Raw genomic sequence first — 19,102 nt, forward strand, 5'->3', positions numbered from 1 at the left:
TTACTGAGATTGTAAAGTAAAATGTCTATTCCTTTTGGAATTAAAAAATGGAGTAAAATAAAAATGATAAGAAGATACCTAATATAATCCACATTCTTTAGGTCATACCTTGAGGTTTAGATTTGAAGATGTTTTGTTTTATTGACAATAAATGGTGAAATGAGCAATACCAATTACTCATCTTCCCTAGCACTTAACACAATAAACATTTTTCTCCCACTTAAATTTCATTGTACTTAACCTGTTTGAACTGCTGCAGTCTGTTTGCTTCAACCTGATTTTATTATACTTCACAAATCTAAGGCAAAAATGTCTATAGCTCAGACTTGGAAAAATATGCTGTTTTGCTTACATCAACACTATGTGTAGCAGTCTTCCACCCCTAAAAGCTCCAATGCTTTTACAACATGGGGATTTCAAAACTCTCAAAGAAGAAAAGAGAGGTGTGTGAGGGAGAGGCCTTTCAGCCTTCTATAAAACCATAATGGAAACTACCCAGGCTAAAGCTGCAGAGACGGAAGAGGAGAGTGTAGGATACAGAGCTGATGTAGGCTGGGGAAATAACAGAAAGGGAAAAAAACGTGAAAAAGAATTACACACTGGTGAGAAAGACTCAAGAGGGTAGGAGGCTGAATCAGTCTTTTGAAGGCTTTGAGAAAGGAAGAACAGGACAAGAATCTGGATGGCTGATGGTCCAGGGCTTCCAGGAAAGAGACAAAAAAGAAGCGTGAGTGCTCAGAATGGCTAAACAAGTTGAGTAAGAGAACATGAAAAAAGACAAGTACAGCTTGGAGCAGTAAGCGTCAGTTATATAAACTCTCATAATGAATTGCAACTAAGCATCTATTTCAGTACTTAGATCTGCACTATTACTCACCTATGCATCTTGAAAGGGTAGGATCTGGCACAAATCCCAGTTTGCAGGTACATCTGTAGCTGCCCATGGTATTCAAACACTCACCATTAGGGCACACTCCCTGTAACTGACATTCATTGATATCTGTGGAAAAATTCAAAATAATCAGATACTGAAACAGGATTGCACCCATAGGAACATAAGTTCACAATAATTAACAATTGCTGAGACTTGTTTGATGAAATTTGCTGTTACCAGGCTGGTTGCGACACTGTCTCTTCCAGGCTGTCACTGAATTATTCTCTAATGTCTCATGCATTCAGGTCTCTATCATGTCTGGTATTGGATCTATAATTTACTTACTCTTAGACAATCATCTAGATACCAGCTGTAACCAAGTCAGGCAAACCAGCATTTTATTCCAGGAGACAGTAACAATGTAGGTTTGCACCAATAATGAAAATCTTAGAAAGAAGGAAAAGAAGGGACTGAAGGAAAGCAAAGGCAAGCACAAGCCCATAATTTGTCTGTCCTGGCTTATCTCTAAGAAGAATAGCAGAAGCACATTGAAATACATCTACTTAAAAATGTTTATGCACATTAATCCTACATAAGACTAAGCTAGGAAAAATTGCCTACACTGCTGTATAGAGAAGATTTGAGCACAAGTCTGATATTTCAGTCTGCCTTCTGGAAATTAGGTAGTAGTGACCATTAAAGTACATAGTAAAGTACATAATATATATTAACTTTCCTCTTAGTTTTTATGAACTCTTCACAGGTTTGATGATATCGTATGTTGCGATCAATGATGATGATCAATGATGATAAGAAACTGAATTTGTAAAATGTAACAGCTGTGCTGGAATTAGCTTTTGGAAACCTACAGAAAGCATCTTTAAAATCTTTCACATTACTGCCTTCATTTTACTCCACAGGTTTGACTACCTGTCTGTCAGTGTGTTATGATATGACTTAAATTCACAGCACAACAGAATAGCAGTAGCAAATTCAGTGCTGATCTTATCCCTTAGCTTTTCCACTACTGTACCCAATCTAATCTTGACACTGACTTCACCTCTATGCACTTAGCCACAATTGACAAGGTTGATAATTTATATTCAGTAACTTTGGATGAAATACGATGGAAACAACACAAATTACAAAAGATCAGCTCTGCCTCAAAGGAATTACTTAGTGAAATTCCCAGACTGTATGACCTTCTGACCCCAGAGGGAGCAGACTATTGAAAAAGGAGAATGGTAAAGGAAAAAAGAGAAGAAAAAACTGCTGAAATACTCTAAAGATCTTTAACTAGAGCAGTCTATGCTTTGACACATCCAATCTGAGCAGGAAGGTATCCTATATAAGCAGTATATTGTTTATGAATTTCACTTATACAGAAGATGTCAACTGGACTTGTTTTAATGCACTTGAAAATTTTTAGACACCTTCTTCAGTTGCTTAGTCTAATTAGGTTCATTATTTTGCCCTGAAATCTTATAACAGGACTGAAAGAATCTACAGAGTGCCAACTGATTCCAAAAGGAAATACCATCACTGTTTCAATATTGCATTTTCTGTGACTATTAAGAGGAATGAGCTAAATAAAACAGTCCACAAACTGAAGACATTCCTGAAAAATTCCAAAATAGAAACGTATTGACACTGCTGCAAAGTTCTTAGGAAGAATGCGTGTATTGTACTCTCCATTTTCAACATATCAGGCTCAACAAGGAAGATATAGATATTATTACAAAAAACGGAGAAGCTAATATAAAGCAAATACTGAAACACTCAGAATCCACTGTTGAATTTTCTACATGCTGTAGAAACCTACTGGAATTTTAGACCATAGAAAGGCTTGGGTTGGAAGGGACCTTAAAGACCATCTACAGTCCCAAGTCTCTGCTGTGGGCAGCGTTCCCACCCACCAGCTCAGCCGCCTAGGGTCCTCATCCAGTTTGTCCTTGAATCCCACCAGAGATGGGGCACCCACAGCTTCTTCAGGCAGCTGTGCCACTGCCTTGTTATCCTCAGATCAGTCCCGAAATTCTTCAAAATGCTTTTAAAACAAATAAAGAAAAAAAACCAGCCCAGAACTTTATGCCATGTTGCTGCTGAGAAAAGCAGGCACTGATATGTATCAAATACATCAGCAGTACTCTGAGAAAATCACATTTTACAGTTTTGCCTGCTAATAATGAAGGTTCCATACCATGGTTTACTAAGGTGTCTAAATTGCAAAGAAGTAGCCATCTACTTGTCATTCATAAATACACGATCATCTTCCTTCCCAAATGATTCAGTTCTACAAAAAACCTCACCAATACTGCCATTACTGTCTCTATTAAAATTCTTTCTAGAGAAAATATTCTTGAATGTCTAGTATTTAAAAATATTGTCTTGGATTGTCTGTACTACAGAGACCCCACTCATGTATACTCTGTAATTGGTATTTAATGTGAACACTGCCATGTGCTCAGCTTAAAAGACAGGTAAATAGCAATGAATATTCCCTCCACACTTTCCATAGTTCCTGGTATGGACATTCCTCTTGCTAAATTTGTCTAACTTTTTATGTTGCCTTCATTGTGCATGCTCTGGTGCCTCAGCTGAATTCAATTATAATTAAGTTAATTATATTAATTATAGTCTTTGCCAAGTCATGTTTTCTGGATGAGTTCACAGAATTAGAGCTGACACTCTATGTTGAATTGCACAAGCCTATCTAGGGATTAAACAGAAACAAGCCAGAATTTGATTACAAATTTCAAACTTTCTCTCTCAAAAAAAAACAAATAAACCATAAACAAAAACAAACAAACAGACAAAAAAAAAAACCAATTCCAAAAACATGAGAAAAGTTTTTAGAACGCATGTGTGGAAAAATCGCTTTTAGACTTATCAATTTCATTTCAGGCTGTTGTTAAATGTCACCAATCCAAAATGTTTCTTACCACTTGCCAGCCAGTCCAGCTGTGCAAACTGCACTGGAATCAGCTTATTCAGGCAGCTAGAAAAAAAATCTGGTTCAAAATTAAAAGATTTTATTTTTTAAAATCCATCTCTTTTTATATATATATATATATATATATATACACACACACACACATATATATATACATACATATATATAAATATGGATTTTAAAAACAATGAGAATTAGTTTGCCCCATTGTAAAAACTAGAGAAAACTAAGAAAAAAGGTAATGAGAGGAGCTTTTTCCACACAGCACCTGGCATGGCTTTACCAGAATCTCTCACAGTAGGTGCTGTTATGCATAATTAAGGAATTGATAAAGTGTTGATTTTGTTGGAGTTGCTGCTTGGCAAAGTGAACGATTTGACCCTGCTCAATGAGTATAAACTGCACTGGCATCAGTGACGCAATGTCATTTTACACTGTGCCTTACCGTTTGCTGTTATTTAGTTTTATGCATGCCAAACACATGGGAGAGGTCCTTAGCACTCTGCACTCCTAGATTAGGTGGTTCCTCACCCTGAGTGTTTGACAAGAAATGAAAGTTTTACTTCTGTTATAGTGGCAACTGAAGCCGTGTGCCATCCCGGAGCTGTTGATGATCCCACTCTCACATACCCATGCTAATGTACGAAAGTTTTACCATAGCTGGATTTGACAATGATGCTGCAGTAGCATACTGATTAGCATAAATCCCAGCTCCTTCTATACTCTCATCCAAGCAAACATCTTGATATTCAGTGAGATCAGCTACCACGCTGTCCACGAGAGGCACCGCAGTCTTTAAATAACCCAGATGTTGCAAGTCAATCACTTGAAATGCTGTTGGCCTATCTCACAATCTTCCTAAGAGCTTAAAATTCTCTCAACAACAATTAGCATTTGACACCTTTTTTTCATAGTTTCTTTATAGGTCTACTAAGTGACAGGTAACCTGCTCTTAGAAAATGCAATGCCTTAATGAATCACTTTGCGGCTGGATTTCCTTGGGGAAAAAAGTAGCAGCCACTTCTTAACTGAATGTTTGCCTGTTTACATGACAAGTGTTAATTTCATACTTAAAAAAAAACAAACAAACAACAACAACAAAAAAAACCACCACAAAATCTATCAGAAGCAAAGGAGGAAGATGAGAACAGTTTAAAATGTTATTCATTTACACAAGCACACGCTAACATTGACTTAGTTATAAAAAATGATAATTACCATACAACATTTTTCTGAATCTGAAAATAGTTTCATCTTCAAAAACTTTTGCAGATACTAGTAACTAAAAGATGGAAATGAATGGATAAATAAAATATCAAATTTAAAATAATGAAATACTGTTTACTTTACTTGCTTTTTTGTCCTTGCTGATTTCTAAAAAGGGGAACTTAAAGGAATCACATTAAAAATACGCCAAAACACAAAGGCGTTCTGAAAGCACATCACCAGAATTCTATTCCACAAATAGTTAACAAATTTAGATTAAGAACAGACCTGTTTTTAGCCATAAGCACATATACACATTTGGAATCACATGTTGTGCACATCACAACAGCAAATTCAATGTCACTAGTCTAAGTGCAGACATCATAAAACACATTCTTTTCTTCCAGTAACCATGATTTAGGGAAGGACTGAATAATACAGGAGAAAGAAAGAAAAGAAAAAAAAAAAAAGTAAACTTTGTTTACTTTTCTCCGAAAGTTCTTCCTTGCTTAAAGATAAAAAAAAGTCCTGTGGCTTTTCAGCACTTCAGTCTATATTCTGAAGGTCAGGCTCTGTTACTCAAATATGTAATTTGATGATATATTTATTCAGCTCACTTACATGCACTGTACATTGGAGAATACTGACAATTGAGAAGAAAATACATGAAATGGTACTCTGAAAGGATGGGAGGCTAGAAAAGTCAAATTCTGTTCTGAGGTATTTAACTTTTAAAAAAGCAGTTGGCATAACAGGAAATTTCCCTCTGGCTACTGTATAGATATTGTGTACAAAAGGTCACAGTGCAGTAGAATCACCCTCTCTTTCCTGTATGCCAGCAGATGGAAAAAATCTGTGCTGAAAGGGAGGAAATATTGCAGGAGGTATTACCTTCTCTTTTTCTGCTTGCATTCCTAATTGCTACAATTGCTTCTAAAGTAGGTCAAAACACTCCTGGGGCTGCAACAGCTGTTCTTTGACACTACTTCAGCTCTTTACTGGAAATCTACATTCTCCTATCTTTTCTCGTGCAATGGCATGCCTAACTCAATCGCATTCAGGAAGTGAATCATTTCAGGTTCGTTCCAGGATTAATGACACCATGATGTAGCCTGAGTATTCCTTCTCCAAGGATAACAAACTATGCCAAGTGTAAACACCAAGTCCTAAGAAAAATTCCTGTGCCTACTTACATCCAGGGACTTGTCACTTACTGCTGAAACAATATGCTTTGCTTGGTTCCTGTAAAGCACACTGAGCGATGGTGCATCACAAAGCTATAGTAGCCTCCTTTGTAATTTGCCCATTTATTGAAATACTTGATTTGGATTCTTCTGCAAGCAAAAATGAAAATGCTTCAGAGCTTAATAGCCTTTGACATATTAACAGCTCAACACAGCCTACCAAGCCTGATGTCCACTACAGCCAAGTTAAATGTTGCAAAGGGATTAGTCGATTAGCAGAGAGCTGTTCTGCTGGAGACCAACATACATAAGCTGATGGTTGGAATATCAACCCTGCAGCATTTCCCTTTGGCAGCCTCCAGATGTAAGAGTATTTAGCAAAAGGACTTCACTGAGTTTTGGCTGTGTTAACCATTATAGCAGCTCTTCAGACCACCCAGACCCAGCTGGCCTAATGCAGAATCACAGAAAGCACTAAGGTGGTGTAAAGCTGTCTGCTCCCTCTTCAGCCTTGTACCTCACTTGGAGGAGCAAAGACACTGTCTACCCTTTTCAGATAGCAACAGAGGCCCATATTTGGTCACAGACTAAATGGAATTTGAAACATTCTTTCCTACAAAATGAAATTCATTCTTTCATCCCCATTTTTAATGCACTGAACTCATGCTCATCAAGATCATCACAGCTTGAAGTATTTAACCACACTTAAGCATTTACGTTAAAAACAAAATTCTAGAACTGAATGTCCATGTTTATTAATGCATTCTGGTCAAAGCAGTGATCATGTGAGACTATGCGGTTTAAATCTACAGCATTCATTTTAAAGAAAATATTTTTGCACAAGAAATACAGTCTGCAAGTTCAAGAAACAACCAGAGGTTACTACACAAATTTTGAAAACATAACAAAGCAAATATAAACTGAGATAGCCTGTTGTGAATTTTTGTTGTTGTTGCTTGTTTCTGGTTTTTTTTCAGTGTTTTTTGAAAGAAATCATTGCTGCCATTCATGGGAAGAATGCAGTCAACCTTTACAGGAGCACTGATAACTTTGAGTGACAGTAGCAGCTATCAAAATTGGATTTAAAAAACCTCTACAATATATTGAATTAAGACGTATAAGAACTTGAGAAAAAAGGCTGACAATGACTATGAAGTCATTCAGTATTAATTGATTTCCCTTATGAAACAGATGATCTCATTTTTGTACAATGCTTTTTCTACTTTACGTATTTGGTATGTGACTTCGGTAACAACCTCAACAAATCCACCTCAAAAGACAATGTTAAGTTCAGGTTTTCAAAGTCACACTATGCACAAAGTGCATAAACAGAAGAACATAATTTCTATCCGCACAACTTTTAAGGCTTTTTTTGACTACGAAACAAATTCCCCCTTTCCCTAATGCTGACTTGCCCTGTTTGTTTCACTGAGCTCTTTAGGTAAGAAAATTCTGCATTGTGGTTTAAAAATAAGAAAGAAGAATTTAGTTCCTTCTGCTAGTACTAAATAAACAATTAGCTTTGCGTAAACATTTAACTTAAGATTCAATTTTTCTTTTACTATAGAATTCAGAATAAAGGTGGACTGAAATATCAAAGAAACACAACTTGAGAGAAAAGCTATTTTTGCAAATTAAAAAAAAAAAATCAAGATGCAAAGCTAGTGAATTGGCATGCAGCTGTCCAAAGGTAAGACAGCCGATCACAGATTTTAGAAGACCTTTTTCAAATGATCCTGAGTCAGATTTTTTTTCCTTGCCTGAGAGTCAAGTGTTCGCACAGATGACAGGACATAAAAACTAAATATGCTACAGTTCCAGCTAGGACAACTTGATATCCAGGATGTTCTTATAAATACTGGACCAAGAAAGAGAACTTGTAGAAACAGAAAGCCTATTCAGGCCACCACAGACCTGATAGCTGCACTGAAATATTCAGACAAACTTGTGGCTAGGAAGGAGTCAACAAGCATTGTAGGCTTTCTCATATCCTCTGTCACAAGCGTTGGGTGCCAGAGGACACAAGCAGTCATAACATCTGCAGCCCACATCTGATTCCAGGCCTAACCACTATGGAAAAGTAAATTTCTGAAGGGGGACCTCTACACTTAGCTATGAAATCAGATCTCTAATTTCTTCAAAACCTCTTGGAGGTATGCAGACTAGCCTTTGTTTAAATAACTAAGTAATAAAACTGAATGGAAAACCCTTATCTGCATTTGATGCAAAGCAAACAACCTATCTTTCAAAAAGAACCCCAGATTCTTAAGACACTTCGCTGCATTAAAGTAAAGCAAACCATATAGTTCAATTATATACCGATTAGAATTTGTCAAAGTATTGGGTGACTGAATTAGCAATGACTTAGCAATTAGCCACTGAACATTATTTAGTAACATGCAATATTGTTACATATTATATATAGGTAATATGTAATATAATATTTAGTACGATTTTCATATAGTAATGTCTTTAATATGTACAGTATCTGAAGCTATAAATTAAGGCTGGAATAATAATTTAAGGGAAGTTCTACTCAATTTCAATGTACTTTAAAATTCCTTGGGAGTGGCACTTGACTGAATGGTCTCCAAATAGGTGCAATATGAAGGCATAATCTTTTATTCCCTTTACAATCCTGAGTTACAACTATACCTACTGACATCTCAGAAAACACTGTTTCAGCTATAATTTACATTGCAAACCACTACAAAATCTTCAATTTCAAGAAATATATAATGTTCTATTATCATTGTTTCAATAATAATCTGATTAGAGAGAACAAGATGAGGCAAAAGAAACAAACAACAAGGTTTGGTTGGCAATGAAACTTTTGCAAAATATTGTTTAAAAATTACAGGGAAAATAACAGTTTCTTATTCTAGGAAATGACCTGCTGATTTCTGTGTGCTAACAGAACAACAGCAGGAGAAATCAATCCAAATCATTTTGTGCTTCTGTGTGGAATTTACTGGAACACAAATTTGCAGAGCCAGACGTTTCAAACACATAATCAATGTCCAAATAATAACCCAGCCCGGTTTCTGGAGATATATTTATTTCACGATACTAACATAATAAAACAACTTATTTGAAAGAAGTTTGTTAACTTAGTAACTAAGCAACAATAATTAGCATTTTTTGATGCTAGTCTCCTTTAAGCAAGAAAATCTATATATGTGAAAAAGAGAGAAAATTATTGTATTTTACAGACAAATGCAGAAGGGCAGAATACACCTTCAAAATTTATTTTAAATCATGATGAAATCAAGGGAAAAAAGCTTCAAGTCCCCAGTGCATATCATTGCAGAATTTGATCCAATAACATATAAATACTAGTTCCTTTGAGTGATTTACATGGAATGTTAAGCAAATGAGGACTTTTCTTTAAAGTTCAACTTTCTTTTCACTGAAAAACAACAAATATTCAGGTATTTTTCCAGTCCTCCAGATAAGACTTTTAAAAGTGCTCTATTGGCACACGTTCGTTTCCTGAAAAAGTAATCCAAATTGTTTTTACCAGCTGTTTTTTTCATCCTGTTTCAGTTTTCCAAGAAAACCATTAGCAGAAGAAGGAAACACTAAGTATAATTCTAAACAGGGAACCAGAAAATAGGACCATATATGTATTTTGACAAAGAACTTTCAGCTCTGATAAACTCTGCATCGTTTTCAGTGACAGCCTAAGGGCGTCTAGGCGTGTACATGTAATAAATCATTCAATTGAAAAGATAATTACTGAGGGGAAAAAAGCTTTCTTGATTGCAATTATACTGAACTGTTCAAATTAACATACCCACAGATGGCTCTTTGTTGTCCTACATACACATAAGAGAGAAGAATGATTCATTACTTTAGCTCACTCACTTGAAAGGAAAAAAATTCAGGATCTTGTTATTAATCACGCTTATACCACACAGGCTTTGTAAACTAAGGAGGCTTTTGACTGCAAAACCAATGTAGAACAAACGGTTAATTAGGCTTTTAGGCTGGAGTTTTCAAAGGCAGTGAAAGTTGGATGACATCTAGGTGAAAACAGCACTCTCTTTAAGCTGCAGGCAAAGATTCAGAAATATATCCCCATTATTATTTGGTCTGCAGTGCTGGCCCTTTCTGAGCATGGGCACAGCATGCACACCCTTTCAGCAAAGAATAATCTAATTAAAATGTATACTTGCATACGAACATGCTGTGCCGCTCCTTTCCAATTTAATTATAACGGTTATTACAAAAAAATGAACACTCCCTCGCCAGCAGCTTTAACATTTTTCTCTTCACAGTTACTCCTGCTGCTTTGCTCAAGTTCTTGAGACAGAGAGCTATTTCTTCGTTAGCCCCGTTCTCTTTTAGAAAAGTGTGTCTGCTTCAGATAAACACAAAGCGGACATTTTTGCCATTGAGAAGCACACGTTAATGGCCATTTCAGGACTGAAATATACCCTGCAAGCAGCTCTTTCACAGATGAAGCTAGTTTTCCTGATGACTGCTCAAAGGTCAAAATCCTGACCCTCTGAGAGAAAAATGGTAATCTATTAATCCTGTCTTTGCTTCATGGGCATTCCTTCTCTCTAGTCTTTCCTTATTAGTACCGCATTTTCGGAGTATGTTGGTGAGTAAATTACTGAGAAGCCACCCAAGTCTCGATACTGCAAAGTGAGAAAGTTGTAGCAGTCACCACCTCTGCCCTTTCCAGAAAATTAAGAAATTGTTCCCATCCTTAGTTAATCATCAGTCTCCTTCCTAGTGGGATTATCTGACTCCCACTCTCTGGTTAAACTGTTAAATTTCTGTGCATGTTACATGTTAAGTTTCCATGCATCGACTACAATTATATTCAGAGTCTATGGCTCTCTTTCTTCCAGGGTAATGATAGCAGAAATAAAACAAACTCTTTAAAGCCTAACATTTCTTGCAATACTAGTTATTTAGTACAAAAATTTGTCAGGATAAAACTAGCAAAATCCAGTAGAACAATGCCTAGCCTCTCAGGTACTGCTCTATTGCCACACATTACCATGGCAAGACTGAATTCCTTCCTACCCAGAAACGTATGTTCTCCTTCTTTGTCAGCCTGTCGCTGCTCTGGGAAACAACTTCCTGGAAACATTTTTCTTCCTGGCAAACTACTTCTGGCAACTTTCACAGGAATCAGACCATTTTCTGTCTGTAGCCCCTGATTTGGGATCTTGGTTTCCATCTAGTAATGTTTGTCAACAACTAGGTAGGAGAATCTTAAAAAGAACTGAATGCCCTATTCTACTTTAAATGTCTGCTGGGTTGCTGCTGTCTAGGAATGCCATGTGTACACTGTCAGGTTTGGGCTCAACTACTGAAGATATCCTAAGTTCCTGTCTTGCCTGGACCACGTTCAGAGGGATGTATGATGGTACAGGTGCACAGTGTTACCTTTCAGACACTTCATAGCCTCTCTTCTACATATTCTGAAAAAATGCATAGCTAATATACAGACCGAGACAGTTTTGAAATGGCTGAAATATATTCAGCACCTGTTCATTTGACATAAGAAAAGGTGGTCCTTGGATGCCTTATATTCACCTCCACTGTTTCACTTTCCAGTCATCCTCAGTATGATGCCACCAAAATCTCCCCAACCCTTTTGTTAACTAGAAGAACGTTATAATCTCTCTGCAGATCAGGGAAGAAGCTCTTGAGATGCAATTTGCAGCTCTCCTCCGTTTAGTTTCTCAGTATTTTGATCCAACCCAATTTTCTCTCACAATCCTCCAAGTGCCCCTAATTCTGCATACTGGTAAACCACTAGGTAGGGAGCTGAGCAGCAGGTAGGCTAACAAGCCTGACAGAGCAATTTTCAGATAGCAGCTCACCTCTCTCAATGCAATGAAAGCAGCAACAAATAATCATGTGTTTAGTGATACACAAACCATATTGTTTTGTTTTCTAAAAATAATTTATTTTCAGCAGGCTGACATACTACTTCTTCATCCACATGCTAAGAGAGCTTTCAGTTAAATTAACTTTACCTCCAAAGTGCCTGCATGTATCCTTTAACACCAGTTACTCCATTTTATCTTTCCACCTCCACAGCTACTTGTTGGGTGACTTTTCATGGTTGCAGTGGCAACAGTGACTAATAAACTGGGTCACAGGTCAGCATCAGCCACACCAGCACTCATGTTTCCCTTCCTTTCCATCTCTCTCTTGAGAGCAACACCACAGGACATGCTCTCAGAGCACAAGAAATTAAACATTTTCCTATACGCTCACTCAATAGTTTGCTTTTTTATATTCACTTGCCAGTGACATTATCTGGCTACAATATCATCTGCATCTCACCTCGGAAGTCCAAAATAATCATTCTCTATATGCTCGATAGCATAACGGTTATAGGAAATATTCTCTGTTGTGAATTCCATCTGACTTAACTGAGCAAGTCTAAAAGTTCACGGTTTAACAAAACAATTGCAAGAATATGCATTTCTAATGAAAACTGAAAAACAAAGCAAACAAATCCTTATGAAGTCATTTCATACACCAAAGAAAATGAAAATATGCACAGAAGTTCTAAAACTTTTTTTTTTATTCTGGAGCAAAGAACACTCTATAATGTTGTCAGTAATTGGAAAGAGTTAAATGTGTGTGTGTATATATATACACACATGGATAGATCAATCCCAACATTTTTTCCCAAATACAAATAAATAGACCAGATTCAATCATCTAAGTCATAAATATCATTGAATCTATCACACAAAAAAACAGTGCTTAAAATAAACACAGTCAGCAGTGGACACTGTCGTACCTTGACAAAACGTAGCATTGATCCTCTTGTAGCCTTGTGGGCATTCTGTCATAGGACTGTATCCATGGTAAGCTGAACAAAAAAATTTACATCGGTTAAATACTGATGAACTGTAGGCTTATTTAGAGAATCTGATAACTAAGTTATTATATAACTCTAACTCTATGCAGAAATTCAAATACAGGTAGACTTAATTCAATCTTTTTGCATATTTACTGCTAACAATTTCCATTATCCACTCAAATTTGCTCTCAGTTAAAAAGATGACATCTTTGAAATCATCCTCACTGAACTCAAATATTCAAATAATTAGTTCTACAAACCTGCAACAAATACCATGTTGAGAAAAAATAAGGTTGAAGATTTACCCTGGAAAGTCAATGCTTTTAAAAGTGAAAATAGCTTTGGAAAGCAAAAATACATATGTGTGATGTGAAACAAATTATAGTGCACCCTTTGTTTCACCACAGTGAATTTAAATTCTTTGAAATGCATAGGAAACAGAAGCAACTAAACGTCTGAAGCAAGACAAAAAGTAAAAGGGGACACGTCTCTGATTTACCTAAAAATTTTTCTGAGTTTTAGAAGACTATGTCACTTATTGGCTGATCAGTGGAAACTGTCAAGAGTGTAACGGCACCGCAAAATACCAAGTCCAATTTTGACAAAATAGAAAGTGTTCTGTTAAATAGATTTTTTCTGTTTATTGTTTCTTTCCTCCACTTAAGGTTGCCTTTGAGACTACAGAAAACTGCTTATTGATTCTTCAATTGTTCTAGCATAATAAAAATGAGACCAGTAACTTCTTTGCATGTTATAAGCTAAGCTCTTGACAAAACCCAGTACTTCAGCAAACACACAGATCTAATGTTTGGCACTGTGATCGCAAAAGTGATTTCAGTAAAGAGTCAATAGTTTTTGATAATTTGAATGCTACAACAGGATACATTCAACATTTGGTCAGAATTTAAAAGTTAAGCTGGCCAAAAAAAAAAAAAAAAAAAAAAAAAAAAAAAAGCATTACACTGCATCCTTAGTGTACACAAACTGTCAAATTAGAACAAAGTGAGATAGCGATTTCACTTGGCATTATTTCACATGTGATGCCTGAACTGCACATAACTGCACATTTATCCCTACAGTTTAGTTCAGAACTGGAAATCAATTCATTACAAAGGGAAACATAACAAAAAATACATTTTTAAACTTGTTTTAAAGTTTTTCCTATGCTCTGGAAGAATTTAAGTGATGATCTTGAGACACAGTTTTTGGAGTAAGGTAATTTTAAATTGCTGTGATTATTTCAAATAATTGCTTAATTAGAACATAATGACATTTTCGATGTGATGAGGGACATGGCTTAGTGAGAACTATTGGTGATAGTTTGACTGGATGGTTGGACTAGATGATTTTGTAGGCCTTTTCCAACCTTGGTGTTTCTGTGATTCGGTGACATTTTCAAAATGGCTTGAAGCTATGAAGTAGTTAAACACTAAAATCGTGAGGGGTACAGTGAGGTCTAAAAATATCAGTGAAACACTAACCATTAATGCTGTCAGAGTTAGACTCATTTTCGCACTGATTATGTCCTAATTTATCTGTGTTTCCCATTACAGAGCTCATTCAGTTAATATTAAAACCAAAACACCTAGTTTTTGTGGACATAATCAGTAGTACCCTGCAGCCCTAACACAGTACAAGCAGAGATCTTCCAGTTGCACATGGAAAGCAGCCCATAATCTGTGCCAGGCCTTTTCCAGTGCCACAATGCATTTTCCCTTCCACGGTGACTCAGCTGCTCTAGAAAGTTTAATGGTGGAGTGAGGTCAGAGACTTCAATCTCTCCATCCCTACTCATCCTGCTCCCACACTGAACAGGAAACAGTGGCTTATTGGCAGCCTTCTTCTTCCTTGTACTAAGAACAGCAACATAAGCAGGTCATAGTAGTGTATGAAGCTTGTGAAGTGATGGCTAGTCATCCATGTGGTAACTGAATGGAGTCCTACATTACTTACACTTTACTCACTCAGACAACCTGTTTATAATTACTAACTGTTACCAAGAAGCCTGAACAATCATAATATTTCCCATGTAACACAGAAATGAAGTTTGTTTTAAAGGTCTTCTTCTGTAGAAGTTCGCAGAAATAGAGATCTCCAAAATTCTTCCTTTATTTTAATGTAACACTGAATAATCTACAGACTTAGAGACGCAGGAATTGTCTCAGGCCAAGGCACTCAGCTTTGCAACAGGACTGGTCCCTGACTGAGCAGTGGATATTTAAAGGATATATACAGGATACTTGGGCCTGGATCCAGATTTTAAAGTTCTAGTTGTGTGCCTAAGTTCAAATTGGACATCCATAAAACCCTGAGATGCTGTAAGATCACTTAAACTCCTGCAACACTCCAAATTTGATCGCTTAAGTTCTTAGAAATCTGAAAACTTACCATTTACACCCATGCAGATTTTTAAAAGTTATTGCATGATTGAACAGCATCGTGCTTAAATAATTTATAAATAAGATATATAATGATAAATTGCAGACACTTCGATCAAAGCTTCCTGATCAGTTCAGTCAGTGAATGTTCTTAAAGCAACCAACTCCCCAGCCATACTCGTGATATAATGTAATTGGAGATGACACTGTATTTTAATCTGTGGAAAACAGTATACACACATTTCCTCCTCCCTAAGAAGGGCAGAAAGATAATGTACAGTGAGAGCTTCTACCTATAAAGATGAGAAGCACATCCCACTTAATTTCAAACCCTTACTTTCCAGGAATACCTTAACCACAAGAACAGAGTTATTCTAAGTAATAACATACCCTGTTTCCTCTTGAAATTACAGTTACAACTCAAAAAAACAATTCAAAATTAATTGAGTCAGAAGGCAGGGATAAGCACAACTCACACTATTAGTAATTATCAATACCAGGAAAGAGACTGAATTCCCATTCCTGTTCCAAGAAATGTTTCTTCATTTTATGGATTAAGGCATCTCCTCATAGGTATAAAATGTAGACTTGAAACTCTTCTGGCAGATGAAGGAACTCTCAACTGCCTCATCTTGAGAACATGCGTTAGCCACTAAGGTTTTATATGAAAAGGACAGTGATCCTCTCATTAGTATTTACAAAAAATTACTCAATGCATTGATAAAGGCTGGTGGAGGTTTTAGGGCTGTACATCCCAGTTGCATTCAGCCATTTCTCTGTACCCTCTAGGAGGAATCTAGGAGACCGAGATTTCAAAGGTGGTTTGCCCCAATGTTTCCCTATTGGCTTTAACAGCATACAGAGTGTGTTGGTATTATGTAGCTTCCTGAACAGCATACTGCCCAGAGTGGATTTCAGGATGGGAAAGTTTGTTCTTTACTGAAGCTGTGAAGAATCAGACATGGACTTCCCTTGGAACTAAGCACCGAAAATTTATATTAGTTCTTAGAATCACAGAATGGTTTGAGTTGGAGGGATCTTAGAGATCATCTAGTTCCAACCCTGCTGCCATGGGCAATTTTCCAGAGGCAAATCTGAATCTACTAGCCAATACATTCTGCACATCCACATACTTCTAATGAACAAAACTTTTAGCTGTAATTAAATTGCTACACATTTAGACAAAGCTATAAAATCAGGACACATTTCACAATTCATAGTGATGTTACACTAATACAAAAGGAATGTCCCTGTGAGCAATTTACTAACAGGGACATTCAGAAATTTACCCCAAGTATGCTCTCTTTTGGAAGCAAAGCAGAAGGTAAACATACTCCAAAACATAAAATTTTCATGTTTCATAAAGTCGTGCAGGCTCTTCAGTGGAAGGAGAAGCCAGAGAAGTGGAAGTCAAAGTAAATTTTCTTCTGGGGTTATATTTATTACATTAGACTTGTGGACAATAGTACCTTCCCAAAATATCAAACACTGAACATGCTTCATGTATCACAATACGTGAAGGAGTACTTCTATAGGAAGTAGCCATCTGTAGGAGTAACAGTGGCCTTGGAGACCTAGATAATGACTGCAGCTTCTTGCACCACTTTTGGGCCTGTTAACAGGGATCTAACTCCGTTCGCAACTTCACCATTTTATTCTTTCATTGAGTGATAAATATATTAAATGACAGAAGTACTGCTGGTTTTGTGCAATAACCGCATAATTCATAAAAGTTTAAGAGGATAGCTGCACTTATCATCTGGAATTTCTTTCTCATTATAACATCATGTCAAATCATAACAAACCAGTGAGGAAAGTCTTTGTCACAGTTAAATTGTCAAGGAAGTTACTCCAAAACAGAGCAAAAAACCATGTATAACTGATAATTTAGAGCCTAGAAAAATTTGGCTCCAAACTTGAAAGTTCATCCGCAGTCTCAGGAGGTCATTGCATTCACTCCAACCAGTAACTGGCGCCTCTATAATTTAAAATTTCTGTGCAGACTTTTTAAAAAAAAATAAATAAATCCAGCTGGAAGAGGCAAGATGACTCAATGTCATTACCCTTCTTGAGAAAAATGCAACAGTGCATCATTGCCTAAGAGGAAGAGGAGGAAGCAAGAAAAAAAGAAAAAAACCACAACCACACTAGCACTGTTGGCTGTGTTGAGTGCTTGCGTACTGTAACTGCTGGCATACAAGAGAATTCCTGTTTCTGCAACCTGCCCCTAATCAAAGCATGGTGTGTTCTCTCTACTACGTTCTTTTTCTTTTCCTCCCACAAAAAAAAAAAAAAAAAGAAAAAAAAAAAAAAAGAGCAACTACTACTTGAGAAAAGAAGTTACAAACTTGTCCAGAGAATAACAACAAAGAAACACTTACATGGCTTCTTGGGACACTTCTGGCATTTGTTAAAACCCCAGGAAGTACCCACTGTTCCACAGCAGTCTTCTTGCTTTGAAAGACCAGGAAGTGCTTTGCCACACTGGAAAAGTTGGGTAAAGAATATTCAGGTTAGTGCTGTTGCATGATACTCACCTGTAGGATCATGTTTCTCTTTCAATCATATTGGGTCAGCTTCTTGTAACTGAGGCACCAACAGATGACTAGAGCTCTTAGCCAAGTTTAAACAATGCCCATGAATGGCTCTCTGCACAAGAATGAGCAGGTTTGGTTATATTATTACCCTCTTCTGCTTCAAACTCAAAAGGAAGATAAAAGAGAAGAAAATAGATAGTATATTATTCTTCATCACAAAACTGTCTTCCTCTGCTTTTTCGAAAGCCATGTACGTTATTTTAAATAAATTACTCCTTTAAAAAAGTATTATTTTAAAGAGTATAACTGATTTCTATATTGTTATTTCCTATGTTAATAAGGCTCGACTTTCTGTCAACTTATGTTTAATGTTTGTGACTGTTACTGAAAATTGCCAAATTATTACATAAGATTCTGCTATTCAGATAATGAAGAATTAAGGAATACATGACTCTTGTCAAAGTTAGTGAGATGCATTACTCAAAATGCTTCGTGCAAATATTTAAACTGATCTTGCAGTCATTTCTAAGCCAAACACTTCCTGCATTTTTTTCCTGATTAAGAAACAAAGTTAAAATGTATTTCTCTATGAGAGATAAAGACATTAAGAAGTACATCTACACTTGTCAACTAGGTTCAAAATCAAAGCACTCAAAGCGTGAGAGAAGTGCATAACAGGTGCACTTTAAAAGCAAATACTGATATAAATAGGCATTGCAGGAAATAATTCAAATGCATTGAAGTGTGAATTTGCACTAGAGTGAATGAACCTTCCCTGATCTAACTTTTCTTCCTGACTAAATATAAAAACCTCTGAACCAAATGACCATCGGTGTTTATTTTTCAGCTTAAGATAGCCGTCTTGTCCTCCAGCACAGGCTGCATGGCCTTGTGGTTGCATTCACTTCTACTGATAACCCTGTCACTCTGTAGTGGAGATGCATGCTGAACACACAGGCACTGACAGCTTCTTCTCAGCTTCCTAAAGTTCTTCTAGTATGCAAATGCTCATAGGTCACTGATGTTCCTGAAGTACAAAGTTACTCTATAAGGCTTCACAGTTTGAATACCAGCAGGACAGTAGGCCACCATACAGTACAGAGCTCTAACATATCAGTGGGTTCCC

At 36.6% G+C, this 19,102-nt stretch overlaps 1 protein-coding gene across 1 annotated transcript in view; it reads right to left on the bottom strand.

The window, feature by feature from the left end:
* Window positions 1–19,102, bottom strand: part of LTBP1 (latent transforming growth factor beta binding protein 1) — a gene marked incomplete at both ends in the record, with an annotated part of 180,805 nt that overhangs the window by 66,665 nt on the left and 95,038 nt on the right. The window contains 3 exons of the mRNA XM_079550558.1: window positions 878–1,000; window positions 12,999–13,070; window positions 17,821–17,923. Of these exons, the coding sequence (XP_079406684.1) occupies window positions 878–1,000; window positions 12,999–13,070; window positions 17,821–17,923 (298 nt within the window). The remainder of the gene's footprint in view (window positions 1–877; window positions 1,001–12,998; window positions 13,071–17,820; window positions 17,924–19,102) is intronic.

This window comes from Tetrao urogallus, assembly GCF_951394365.1.
Source record: "Tetrao urogallus genome assembly, chromosome: 2".
NCBI lineage: Eukaryota > Metazoa > Chordata > Aves > Galliformes > Phasianidae > Tetrao > Tetrao urogallus.